The sequence below is a fragment of the Nymphaea colorata genome, chromosome 5 (assembly GCF_008831285.2).
Source record: "Nymphaea colorata isolate Beijing-Zhang1983 chromosome 5, ASM883128v2, whole genome shotgun sequence".
Classification (NCBI taxonomy): domain Eukaryota; kingdom Viridiplantae; phylum Streptophyta; class Magnoliopsida; order Nymphaeales; family Nymphaeaceae; genus Nymphaea; species Nymphaea colorata.
Window position 1 is genome coordinate 11,111,267 of NC_045142.1, and position 13,424 is coordinate 11,124,690.

Genomic DNA, 13,424 nt, shown 5'->3' on the forward strand with positions numbered 1-13,424 from the left:
TGTATGATAAAGCACCTGTCACAAGAAAAACATTTAGCGTCTTCCATCGTATCATGATCTAACCTTTGACTTCTTTTTCAGCAGCTGTAAAAAGAACGACTGTATAAGGACAAGGGAATATGTATTTATATAAAAAAGATTTCTCCTAAATTTCTCAGAAAATTGAGAAGGAAAAAAAAGAGTAAAAAATCATGTTACTTCTGCTTGGTGAATTGGATAATTTTTTATGGCAGTATCTGCTTTTTCTACAGGAGAACAAGGCAATTCAATGTCAGCACATTCAATAAGGATCCTTTCCATAGGACAATGTTCTGTTACGTCCATCACTGACCCTTTGAAAATTCATGACACCCTTCCCTTCCAACTCTCTGAGCTGAGCTCTGAACCACCAATTTGGGGCCATGATCATGATCTGTCCATTTTACTCCCTCAATTGGCTCAGTGACTTTTCAGTATGAACTGAACCCACAATCATGCATAGAGAGACTCTGCAAAAGCCTACAACCTCATCCTATACTAACTTTATCCTCGATCCCCATGATCGATTTCCCTCTGTTGAATCCCATTTTAACCGTGCTCTGGTCCACAAACTTTTATCAAACATTCAGGATACCACCCATCGTATTCGCTTATCAGGATCAAAGTTGACCTCCATTAAAGAAGAAAAGAAAGCTCAGGACCACGCTGCAGCTTTTCATAGGACACGGTTGTTCTCCTACCCTTGAAACTGCAAGAGGAAAAAGAACAGCAGAGAAAGCAAAAATCGACATTGACGGAGTATGCGTGTCGCTTGCCTCTATTAAAAGAAGGTGGACCATCTCTCTCTCCCTTCCCCTTTCTCTCTCTCTCTCTCTCTCTCTCTAGAATGATAAGCTTCTCATTAATTCATTATTTGTCCTATCTCCTGTCTAATTACAGACAAAAGGCATCCGCTTGTTGATCATCTTCTACTTTCATTTTGTATAGGGAGAGAGAGTAGAAAAAGTGGGAGTGATGGGGCAATACCAGCCAAATACAGAGCAACCTTCTATTCCTCATCGTTATCGGAAAGCAGCGCCGCCGAAGGCGATTCCGTCCGGTGCTTGATCCTTTGTCGACAGCTTATGTATGTGTACCTTCCTGCTTGTTTGATAGCGCAAAGCTGGCCGCATTTCTAGACAGATGAGGCCTGGACCGTTCACACTTGTGGATAAAAAGGGTTCTCCCTTAGTTCGACAGAGAGGTGTCCATTAGCGTTGAAATCGTTCAGAGTCCCCTGCATTCGCATGGTTGGTTCGTTAGTGGTGATGGTGTGAAAAGCAAATTGCAGAACAAGGTAACTCTTGATCCCTTTTCTCTTCTATTCAATGTGTAGTCGATACTGATCTCTCTCACTTTCTCTCCCCGAGTTCTTGGTTTTCATCTCTGTTACATATGCCAGAGTACGCCATTACTACACACAGCCTAATCTTCTCTGAAGAAGAGAGAGAGAGAGAGAGAGAGAGAGAGATCAGGTTGATAACAGTAGATGATAGACTAAAACTAATCTATTTTCTTCTCCACCGACTCGGAGCACTTTCCTATCTGTTCCACTCGGTCCCTATGAAATTCTGAATTCTACAGAGTCTACCGGAAGTTTCCCACTGCCATTCTAAATTAAACTTTCATTCATTAATTTTGACAGCCTTGATATGTATTAAAAAAAGACTCTTTTCGAACCCCAATCCTTGACACTTTGCAGGAGCTCTTATAAAATCACACGTTCTTAGTTTCAGAAAGTTTTCGATCTCATGATTCAACCAAGAATAGGAGTTTCGTTCACATATTTTCATTAATAAACTATGATACCAATTATCAGATCACCTTTCTAGCTTTCTATTTAATTTCTATTTAATTATCAGACCTTCCTTCATGAATGAGTTCTGAAATGCCACAAAGAATCCAGGTTGTCTCTCTTGCGTCTTTTCCATCCATTTTAATATTCATGGACCAAGTAAAACAAACAACAACAGCGATGATAAAATATACTAGGAGGATCAGTAATAAATGATTACTTGGTAGCTTCGAGTATTTTATACGCCGGCCGTCTGCTGAATCTTTCTGTTGCCATCTTCAGTGTTCAGTAAAAGTAAAAAAGTGTGGACCCACGTGAAGGACTAAGAGCCTAATCCTGGAGGTGTACCTTACCTTCATCAATACATTCAGTGAGCTTCTAATAATGTGAGGGATAAAAAGTAAGCTTAGAGACTTGGGGAGTGGTGAAAGAGTGGTTTTGACTTGTGATTCTGCAAAGAATTCTCACACAGGTAATTTTCACTTCTCCCATCACATTGATTACCGTCCTGCTCTCAGCCTTCGAGCCATTGGTTATTAATGGGAAGTTGGGGAAGTTAAAAGCCAATTACGTCCTGCTCTGAAAATGGAGTTAAAACTTTGAAGGTGACAGAAAACTATGCAGAGGGGAAGGTCTGTCACACCTTTCAGTAGCAGGGTTTGTCAGTGTATACGAATAAAGCAGTTGTGAGGGTGTGTTTGTTTCACCGAAGACCTCCAATCCTAGATCTCCGGTGATATGAGATTAGGAACTCAGATTCAAGGATTTAAGGTTGGACATTTCCCTTCTTTCTCCGGTATTTTGCATGTAATGTGAATTTAAGACACATACTATTATAATATTTAGTTTGTTTAAACTGAGGTTAAAATGCACACCTTTTAATGCAGCCCTCAAGCTCAAAAACTATGGTCACTGTCTTCTTCTTATTTAATTAACCCACCAGTTTACAGATCCAGTATCTCTGCTTACAGATTCAATATCTCTGCTTGATTTTGGTTAACATTTCTGTGCCGACATTATGTTTCAAATCGAATGTATCTTTTTGCTACTTGTGTTCAGCAGTTTGTGTTATTTGAAAAATACGTGTGCACCTGACTTAGTTTTCACTCGTATTGTGATATTAAAAATGTTTAGTAACGTATTTAGTTAATCTTCAGAAGTAATTGTTTTAAGCCATCTATAAAATAAAAGAGAATGAGGAATGAGGGTCATCGGACAATGTACGGGTTGTTTTTTTACTACACGAAGCAAGAAAGCGCACTGGACACTTAAGTGCAGTAAACAGGCAGATTCGCATGTGCTCTTTAATGCATTAAACTTGCGCATCCGACATTGCTTGTACATGTAGGTAACATCAGGCCTACAGGCCCTACACTGTACACAGTTGGTGGCTATATCAGTTATTTCTGAAATATTTAATTGTATAATTATTACTTAAACATTATGACCAACTTATATATATATATATATATATATAGGTTAGGATGCTCTAGCCTCTCATATATGCAGCCCGATGTACTTTGAATTGTGTGTGTGAAAGACATTTCAACTCATATTCTCTTGTCATTCGATCAAATTCATATCCAGTAATATATATGAAATGCGTCCATCTCTCAAACATGCAGCTCAATAATGCATCGGGCTGACTATCACAGACATTGATGCCTTGTACATGTATTCTTTCTATACACTTACATATATACCTGTTTTTAAAGCATCAGGTTTTATTGGGAGAGTAAGATGGGAAACGCAACAAGTTGGAGTTTGGAGGGAGGGGGAGGAGGGGACATAAATAGAAATATGGAGGACAATCCAAAAGGGGTAGTCATCATTCCTTTTGGTTCAGAAAACCAAAAAATTATTCCAAAGGTCTCAAGGAAAATGAGAAAACAAATCATTGATAATTCCATCCACCCAAATTGAATTCTTTCTTATTAAAGAATCTCTTTTTAGTTGTTCTAAAGCAATTATGAGATTTTCTGAAAGAAATGCATAGTCATGCTTCTGTTGGCAACATGCTATTGGGTGATGGTCTTACTTATAAGGTCAAATCAATACGTATTAAGAAGAAAGATTTGATTATTTTCTAGTTAATAAATACTCTTTCATTTATAATTTTTTCATTTCATGCTTTCATTGGAAATTAAATGGGATTCAAAATTATTTGAATTTTTAAACAAGTCGATTGTGAAACCCTTATGTAGAATATCGAATATTTGTTTTGTCTTCTACGCAAAAAATGTTCAATCCTCATAAGATCTTCTTGACTTTTACTCAAGACCCAACAATGTATGCATATTACACCTTTTGAGACATGGTACCTTATCAGATTTTTCATGTGTAATACATGTTTCTTCTAGTTCTCCAAATAAAGCCCTTCGCATCGCAATAATTTATTGGCTTGACCCTTTATAAGTAGGGATAAAACGAAATGATCATAATAAAAGTGTTTGCTGTCTTCTTTTGATTCAACACACTTAACCATATGCTAGGAACCAGATTTGAACTGGTGGCACAAGGATTTTCAGTCCTCTGGAACTATCCCAACCATCCTCTATACATTATCCTTTTGGTGGACATGGATTTGTGTCAATTCATTTAATCCCAAGTTTCTCTATGAAGAGCTGATCTAATGAAGATACCAAGAACATGCCAAAGTTTCTCCTTTTTCCTTGCCTTGAACCAGCTACTTTGAGGCTTAGGTAGGAAGGGAGCAGGACATCTATCAACTAGAATATTGCATGTTAGTCGTTTGCAATTCAAAGAAATAGTGAATATAGGAATGAAATTGATGGTTGAACTTTAATGACATGTTAGTCCGACCAACTATGCTACACTCCTTAGACAATGAAGGTGGTAACGAGTAGTGGCTTGGATCACTTGCTTTGAGCTTAGATTAAATTGTCTGACGTTCGTTTCAAGCGAGGCATTATGCAGCTTTGACTATAGCGTCAAAACTTCAACGAAAGAGAGAGAGAGAGAGAGAGAGAGAGAAATGCTTTCTAACACTTAATGTTACCTACCGACACTGCAAAGAAACCACAAATAATTTCCCTATCATTTAAGGTTTACGGTAAAGTAGGAAAAGACAGGGCAGCCAGCTACGGTTTGGTAGTGAAGTACAAGCATCGAATAATGTTCTCAAGACTCGAGATTTTTGTCATTGACTTTGGACTTTGAATCTGGAGACTTGTTAATATTTGGAGACAGTGAGCTTGACCGAAACGAAATCTTTTCTTGGTTCCTACCATATTTAATGCGCACTACTTACTACCTTGGTCTAGTTAAAAGTCATGGTAAATAAAAAACCAGAAACTGATGGATCGCCCCTTATCAATGCATTGACAATTTTGACCGTCCATTGTTCTCCACTATACGGTGTTGGTACACTGTAGTGTCTGGACGTTGGTGAAAGTGGCTTTCACTGAAGGCCTTTTCCCAATGCATATGTGAATCCACTTTTTTTTTCTTTTTTAGTGGAAGATGACTACCCTATCATTTTTCTTCAAGCCCCGCACAGCGTGGCTTGGATCATAGGGGAAGGGGAAAGGGGTATTCTGCTGTGTTTGTGAGTGGTGGATCACAATCTCCTCTCTCACTGGAAACAGGATGAATGGATGCAGAATCTCAAAGATGAAAATCTGACCTATGAAATGTTATTCTATAAGGATTTTTAAAAAATTATCAGCCTTACCGTTTTCTTTACACAAAATCTGAGATTGATAATGAAGATCATTGAGCTTTTATTGGCAATTCGACAAAAAGAATTTGATGGATGTAGTGTACATGATTCATTTGATAGATGGCATCCTTTTAAAATGATTATTTGAATAAGTGAGAAGGAAATATCAATGGCATGAACAATTCGCTAGTTCGTGGTATATGAAAGCTCGATGGACAAAAACATCAATTGAAAAGATCCAAAGCATGCTTTTATAGCAAGATAAGGATGCTGTATATTATGTCAATTTTCTTTCTTCTATTGGAAAACATGTAGCTGTAACACTCTCATATACCAAACTTTGATATCGATCATATGGGTCCGTTCCAAGTAAACCAAACCATGGAAATTAAATTGTAAAGAAGCTAAGCTCTTTTTGCAAAAGTCCAAAATACCATTCAAAAGAGAAAAAAGAAAGAAACAAATGAGTTTCCTTAAACAAAACCTCTTTTGACCTTTATGGAGAGTATTTGGGAATTTTGAAAAGACAACTTGGCTTTCATATTGACTTAATCTTCACCATTTGTTCTTATGAGAATCGACATCCTAAATGATTCCCATCAAGTCTTATATATGAGGGCATGGTAGCTATTTGTTTATATATACTTGGTAGGTGCTAAACACTTAATCAATAGATAAAGACCAACATTAGTTCTTGATTTTTTCAAATAAATGATTGAAAGAAAAAAAAGAAAAATGTGATAGGATATTTTCATCTTTTAGTATTAATTCACAACTTTTTTTCATTTTTTTCTTCTCAACTATATGGAAAAGGAAAAGATCAAAGCCTGATATTATTTCTTATCTATCTACCGTCTAAGTATCTAGCATCCACCTTCCACCACTCTCTCTTATATATACTACTTCCTTCTCTTTTATATCCAGCTGTTGCTTAGATCACGATGAAGTTCGAAAGTTTAGGTAAAAATCCAGTGAACGTGGCATTAACACGAACCTTAACAGAAGGGCGAATTCGGAAGCTTTCGGTAACAATAAGATCACATAAGAATCAAACAAACATTTTCCGCTTTTTGCTTTCCTGTCCCTTACGTCATCACCACTGCTAACATGTTTTCCCTCGTGACTCCTTTCCTGCTCTGAAGCACGAACGCCTGCGCCGCTTCACGCTTGCCTACTTTGCTGAAAAGAAGAGCTCTCCTTGTCCCTGTAGTTGAGGCAGGAGGCCTCCCATCGTTGCCGTCTCCTGACTCTCCTCCCATCATCAATGGAGAAGAAGACGGCAGTGATCCTCGCTGTGGAGTTCTTCTGCCTCCTCCTTCCTTGCTTTCATGGTGGCCTTGTTGGCGCAGTCGGGACAGATGACAAGATGGAAGAGTGGGGATATGTTGAAGTTCGACCAAGTAAGTTATTTCCCGCAATTTTTTACTTAAGTTTCTTCGATGAGTTCATTACACAGAGTTCGATATCAGAAAGGAAAGGAGGAAGTAAAATTTTCTTGATGGGATAACTTATTTGATGGTGATCTGTCATCGTCTGTGTGTTCAGAGGCTCACATGTTCTGGTGGTTGTATCGTAGTCCGTACCGCGTGCAGAATTCAACTGCACCATGGCCCATTGTTCTCTGGCTCCAAGGTGGACCGGTAAGACCAGAAAAGTGATTTCAAGTTCATAAATGCGTGCATGCACACGCACGCACACACACACACACAAAAGGGCATGTGCTTGATGTACACGCACACAAACAGATGTGCTTGCGTATATGTGCACGCAGAAAACTGCACGCACGCAAACACATTGCACATATGTGCAGATAGACACGCACAAACGCGGTTCTCTTGTCATCTTGATCTTTTGAGCGAATGATAAATTAATTTGGTGCAGACCTGTGGCCTTTAATATTTAGAGGCATGTCCGGTTGCACGTGAAGGGCTGGCTGGAAAGCTTCACAGAAGTTTCACATGGATAACTTATCTATATTTCACGGTGGAAACAGTCTCATCCTTTTGAGGGGCAAAATTTCCCTTCTTTTAGTGTGAATTGGTGCAAAGAAGTGTTTATAGGATGAAAATTTCGTTTTATACTTGATTGAGGGGATAAGTTATCTTCAAATTCTTCAGACCTGTCGTCCAAGATCTTGGACCAAAATATATCATCCAAAAACTTGGTTACCAAAATGGGGAAATCTGCATAGCCGCATGCATGACGCACAATTTTAATAATCGGCCTCACATTTGGAAAAGAAGCAAACATGCATAAATTTTATCTTGGGAGTTCACATTAACTGATGTATGCGTACAGTATGATCTTTAGTTTTGGTTTAATTGCACCAAGGAATGGCGTGGATCACTGAATAAAAATCACTCGACGAATTTTCCTTGTATGGAATCATTGTATGCATTTCTTTCAATTCTGTGACATTTTCAAATATGGAATATTGAAAAATCTTTCACATTGAAAGTTAACAAAGTTCATGTCAAAATTAATGCAAGCAAAGGCAGTACACCATCAGATGAAATACCAAAGGGATATATTGTCTTCTACATCAATTTCTGTGAGTTGAGATACACGTTATGTATGCATGCACATATACATATTCATGCTATCAACTGTGACAATACGTATTCTCTTCATTATCTTTTGGATGTACAAATATATAGGGATCGTCTGGGGTTGGCCTTGGCAATTTCAAAGAGATTGGACCTTTGGATACAAATTTAAAGCCACGGAACTCCACATGGCTCAGAAAAGCTGATCTCCTGTTTGTGGTAATTGATCTGCTTTATTTGTTTTCCCTGGTTTTTGAGACACAGCAGCCTCCGATTTACAATGAAAGTTATGAAACTGTAGGATAGCCCAGTTGGTACTGGTTATAGTTTTGTTGAAGAGCAGGACTTGGCCGTGAAGACTGATGAAGAAGCTGCCACTGACTTAACCACATTGCTCATCAAACTGTTCAATAATAATGAATCTCTTCAAAGCAGCCCACTATATGTGGTTGCTGAATCATATGGTGGGAAACATGCTGCCACACTGGGTTTGGCTGTATATGATGCCATTCAAGCTGGGAAGCTTAAAATGAAACTTGGAGGTACTAGAATGGTCTCTCTGTTGCTGTCATGTTCTTTTTAGCAACTATGATGGACATCTTGGCTGAATTGAGAGCTTATAATGTCCTGCTCTTTGAACTTCAGTACTGTAGAATCGTAGATTGGTATCTCCACGATTAGTCATATGTACACAATTCAGTAAATTCGTTGATGCACCAAGATCTGAGAACTGCATGTTTTCATGTTTGTTTGCTTGTTTGCTAGGAGTGTCACTTGGAGACTCATGGATATCCCCTGAAGATTTTGTGGTTAGTAATGTGCACAGCTAAATCAGCAGAAACAAGTTCAGCACGTGTAAATTTACAGAGAAAGTGTTCTAACTCTGGCGTCTTTTGTAGCTCTCATGGGGACCTTTACTGAAGGACGTCTCCAGATTGGACCTAAAAACAGCAGAGGAGGCCATCAGGTTTGAACTTATATTATTAGTTTTTTTTGTTCTGCAAATTTTCTGTAACTCTTTTGTTTCTGTTCATAGATAAGAAGAAATGGTTTTTCCTCATTTGAGAACATTTTTTTAATCTTTACAACAACAGCGGAATTGGAGATTGTCAATGGGAATAACTTATGAAACCAATCATGTTTTTCAAAAATATTTGGCAGATTATTTTGAACTGGATCCACTCACACTGGTTTAATATGTCTGTCTAAAAGGCTATTCGAAGAAACAATTAGAAAATGAAAAGATGCAGAACAAGAGAGGGATAACAATGAAGTAAAAGTTGAGTTAAAGGGTCCAATCGAATCATAATACATGTATTTAATTGTTAAAAATGTAATAGTGAGCAAGTGCTGTACTTATCCTGAAAAAAATAAAATGGAACTAATTCAGACCAATTTAAAGATAATTGTTTGGGGTTCTGCTTAAACTGATGCTTATGACTTTCCTTTTGAGAAATGCAAGCTGTGCCATCTGTTCGCAGATAATGTGTTGCACTTAATCTCCTATTGCATATTTCATTGAAGGAGGGCTGCGGATATACAGGAAACACTTAGCAAAGGACAGTACATGGATGCAGTTTCTCTGTGGTCTGATTTAGAAAATTTTGTTGTTTCTGGCAGTAACAATGTGGTAAGCCATTACCTAGTGATCAAACTTCAGCAGTGTATTTGGCAAATAGTGCTTTTTTTAATATCATTTTTGCATCGTTCAATAATTTCCATAAATTCTGATAATATGCAGGACCTCTATAATTTTTTGCTTGATTTCGATAATGATCCTGTGACAGCAGCTACAACAGACACATTGACAACTGCATCCAGAGAGCGATACATGAGATACTTGGAAGAAAAACATGGGAGTCTTTCAGATTTCATGAACACAGTTGTTCGTAAAAAATTGGAAATTATCCCAGAAAATATCCAGTAAATAATTCTTCAAACACAGAATTGCTTTTCTTTGTCTTGATCTTGGTGATGATGAATTTTTATGTAAAATTTATTCTCGTGCAGGTGGGGAGGACAAGCTGACATTGTCTTCAATTCCTTGTCCGGGGATTTTATGAAACCAAGGATCAACGAGGTAACTAACAACCAAATCGAAGTTCCAGATTCTCTATCCCAGATATCATTAGTTTTCAGTTGAACTATAGTTTCAATTTATTATCTCTAGACGAGCATTTCATTACATGTAAAGTTTCTAAGCTCCTTGTTCATGTACAGGTGGACGAGTTGTTGACAAGAGGAGTTCAAGTCACTATATACAATGGCCAAGTAATTTTTGCCTTATGCTGTCAAAAACTGAAAATGTTGTAGAAATCACTTTCAATTGGAAAATCTTAGAAACCACTTTTTAGGTGCCTTAGCAACAAAGTCCACTGTGGTCTCATTTTTTTATATGATACATTATTATCATTTGCTGAAAATGCTGACATCCTGGGACAAATGTTTCATGATGACTTACATTTTCTGACTGATACTCAAAAGAGTTTCATGGTCTTGGTGGCCATAACAATTTAAATATCTTGGTCTCCCATTGCTTTCCTTTCGCTGTTAGAGTGTTTTATTGATTTCTGCTTCTGCAGCTTGATCTCATCTGTTCAACCAAGGGAACTGAAGCATGGGTTCAAAAGCTGAAGTAAATTTTTGTCCCCTTCTTTCCCTGATTTAGTATTATCATGTTCTAGTTCATGGTAAATCTGTTTTCAGGTTGCTAGAAGTTGAAGCAAAGTTCTTTTTCCTTGCTTCTCAGGTTTAGTATTATCATGTACCAGTTTATATATATTAAATCTACTATTCGGTTGCTAGGTGGAAGGGGCTGAATGATTTCAACAGTAGTAACAGGACCGCTCTTTACTGTGACCAAGGAGATCCAACAAAGGGATTTTACAAGTCTAATCAAAATTTACATTTTTACTGGATCCTGGGTGCAGGACACTTTGTAAGAACACCTTCACTCTTGTTCCAATACCATTTTCTAATGTATCTGCTGCTCATATGGTTTAGTTTTTCTAATCTCGAATTTTCATAAGTATTATTTTTCATTATGCTATCAGTTTGGTGAGGCTGTACTCATTTCACATGGATCTTTTCAGGTACCCCTTGATCAGCCCTGCATAGCACTGAAGATGATTGGGGACATCACTCATTCTCCTGCTTCATGAAGTATATCAGACACCATACGCAAGCAATTATTGATTTAATAGAGGCATTGAATTTGGTAGAAAAGAAGAGGTTCTGAATCAGTAAACAGACTAGATATATGAAAGAAGCGGCTGGCTTGAAAGGGAAAAGTTCCGTCAAGTTGAAGGCTGAAATAAAACATCATGTTGGTGAAATGATATTAGATCCTGATTCTTCTAAAGGAATAGAATAAGTTACAAAATTGTGAGTTAGTTGCAATTCTTAAACATTTTTTGTGTTTTTAGTTGGAAAAGCATCAGAAAGAGATTGGTATTTAAGCTTTTGATCGTCATACCACTGAAATCTCTTCTCTCGTCATACCACTGAAATCTCTTCTCATCAAAGAGATGGCAGACACTGCTCGAACTGTGAGATTGGAATGGTTTCATATCTGAATATGCTGCAGGCAAAAATACACTAGGAAAATGTCCACTTTCTCATTCAGTTATAGTTTTCCTGACAGTGCATAAAGAATGGACCAAAAAGCCAATATTTAGTCGAAATATCAACTTTATATAATTCTATCAAGCACATGATACGGGCTGTTACCTATAAGTACTCTATACAAGGGTGAGATTTATGGAAATTGAATCATTATTGAACAAAAGCACCAAGTTAAATCTGTGCCCATATCTGACTAAGTTTGAATACATGCATGAGAGAAGTGATTTGGGCTGGCGACCTTTCAAGTCTAGGAGCATTTATAATAGAGGCATGTACCCCTTTATGAATATCATCGACTACGAATATAGGTATTGTTTTTACACATAAGCTCATTGGCGTTGGAGCAAAGGTGACAAGCAAGAACCCAAACTTAGTGCTGAACCAAGATAGTATGTGCTGTAGAAGCATCTTTGAATTAATTTGAAAACCTTTAACGTGAAGGGACTCGAGAGCCTGATGCCTAAAAGGTGTTTGACAAAAAGAACATCATGTCCTTGGAACACATGTTCCTACAACACATCCAAAGGTGTTTGATAAAAAGAACATCATGTCCTTGGAACACGTGTTCCTACAAAACACGGTTAAAAAACATGATTTTCTTATTTCAAGAGCTAGTGTAAATGTAGATGTAACTTTTAAATTTAGCAATTTCAATGTTAGGCATAATCGTACGTACCCTTTTTTTTTTTAAACAAGTGTTCTTAAACATGTTTTTCAATAGTACTGTGTTCTTACCAAGTGGCCACCAAGAAGCCACAATTTTACTTATGGCACCGCAAATGTTGCTTCTGCGGAATGCACGAATCAGGTTATCTGCCCTACTGATGCAAGAAATTTTCGTGTCACAGTATGGTTAATGACAAAAACACTCCTGGTTAATAAACAAAAAACTTTTTGTAGGGACACCAAAAAAGTTAAAAGACTAAAAAGGACATGTCAGAAATTTTGCATAGCTAGGACGACTATGGTTTACCAAAATCTTAGGGGACCACGAAAGGTTTGTTCATGGCTTTATCGGATCATTGGTTTGAGGAGACGCTTATACCTAGAGATGTCAAGGGATCAAATTTATATCAAACGAACTGCTTTTAATAAGTCGGATGTGGACAAAAAAAGTTTAACATCCAATAAGAAGTTATAATGATTTATTTTTAAGAAATGATATTCAACTTGGATTCACATTCAGATTTGGTCTTAAAGCATGCGGTCGGAAAACAAGCATGCCAGCTAAATGTTTTCCTATGTTTGATATTCTATAGCAAAATATTGGGCTGGGCGATGGGGCTGTCGAGAGCATAGGCTGACAGCGAATCCTTCGTAAAAAGGTTTGAAGGTCTTATAATTTGTTTTCACATCTCTTTATTCTTTTTTTGTAGTTCTTACATGGCCCCCACTCCTTCCTCTTCATTGTTACAACGAATAAAAACCAATATTTATACATATGAAAATATACTTTATGCAAAAAATGAAATTGTCAAAATTAGGTTGAGTGACTGAGTTGACCTAATGAATCCCGAGTCAATGGGTTCATCTTTCCAGATGGAAACAATCAGAGTGCAGGCCATATTATGACTCAGTCAAGCCAATCCTCCACAAGAATCACAGTAGCCATCCAGATTTTGCATTCTTGGACCATATATCAGATATTACATTTATAATTTTTCTTTTTTTGGGTTAGGGCGCTTTTCATTCCTTTTTATAGCTTATTCAAAGCTCCTTTATCTCCTTTCTTTATTTTGAATATAGGATCAAGTAATAA

General features: G+C 37.4%; 1 protein-coding gene across 2 annotated transcripts; it reads left to right on the top strand.

Annotated features, from left to right (window-relative positions):
* Positions 1 to 692: 692 nt before the first annotated feature.
* On the top strand, positions 693 to 11,513 carry LOC116254521 (serine carboxypeptidase-like 51). 2 transcript variants are annotated; one of them, XM_031629962.2, is made up of 15 exons: positions 693 to 809; positions 967 to 1,315; positions 6,638 to 6,895; positions 7,041 to 7,135; positions 8,153 to 8,260; positions 8,343 to 8,583; positions 8,807 to 8,850; positions 8,941 to 9,008; positions 9,566 to 9,671; positions 9,783 to 9,964; positions 10,052 to 10,121; positions 10,262 to 10,312; positions 10,624 to 10,676; positions 10,847 to 10,979; positions 11,134 to 11,513. In XM_031629962.2, the coding sequence occupies exons 3-15, from the start codon at positions 6,760 to 6,762 to the stop codon at positions 11,200 to 11,202; spliced, it is 1,356 nt and encodes a 451-aa protein (XP_031485822.1). In that variant the 5' UTR covers positions 693 to 809; positions 967 to 1,315; positions 6,638 to 6,759; the 3' UTR covers positions 11,203 to 11,513. The 2 variants fall into 2 exon arrangements, with proteins under 2 accessions (XP_031485822.1, XP_031485820.1); XM_031629960.2 differs by lacking the exon at positions 693 to 809 and having other exon boundaries at positions 860 to 1,315.
* Positions 11,514 to 13,424: the final 1,911 nt, after the last annotated feature.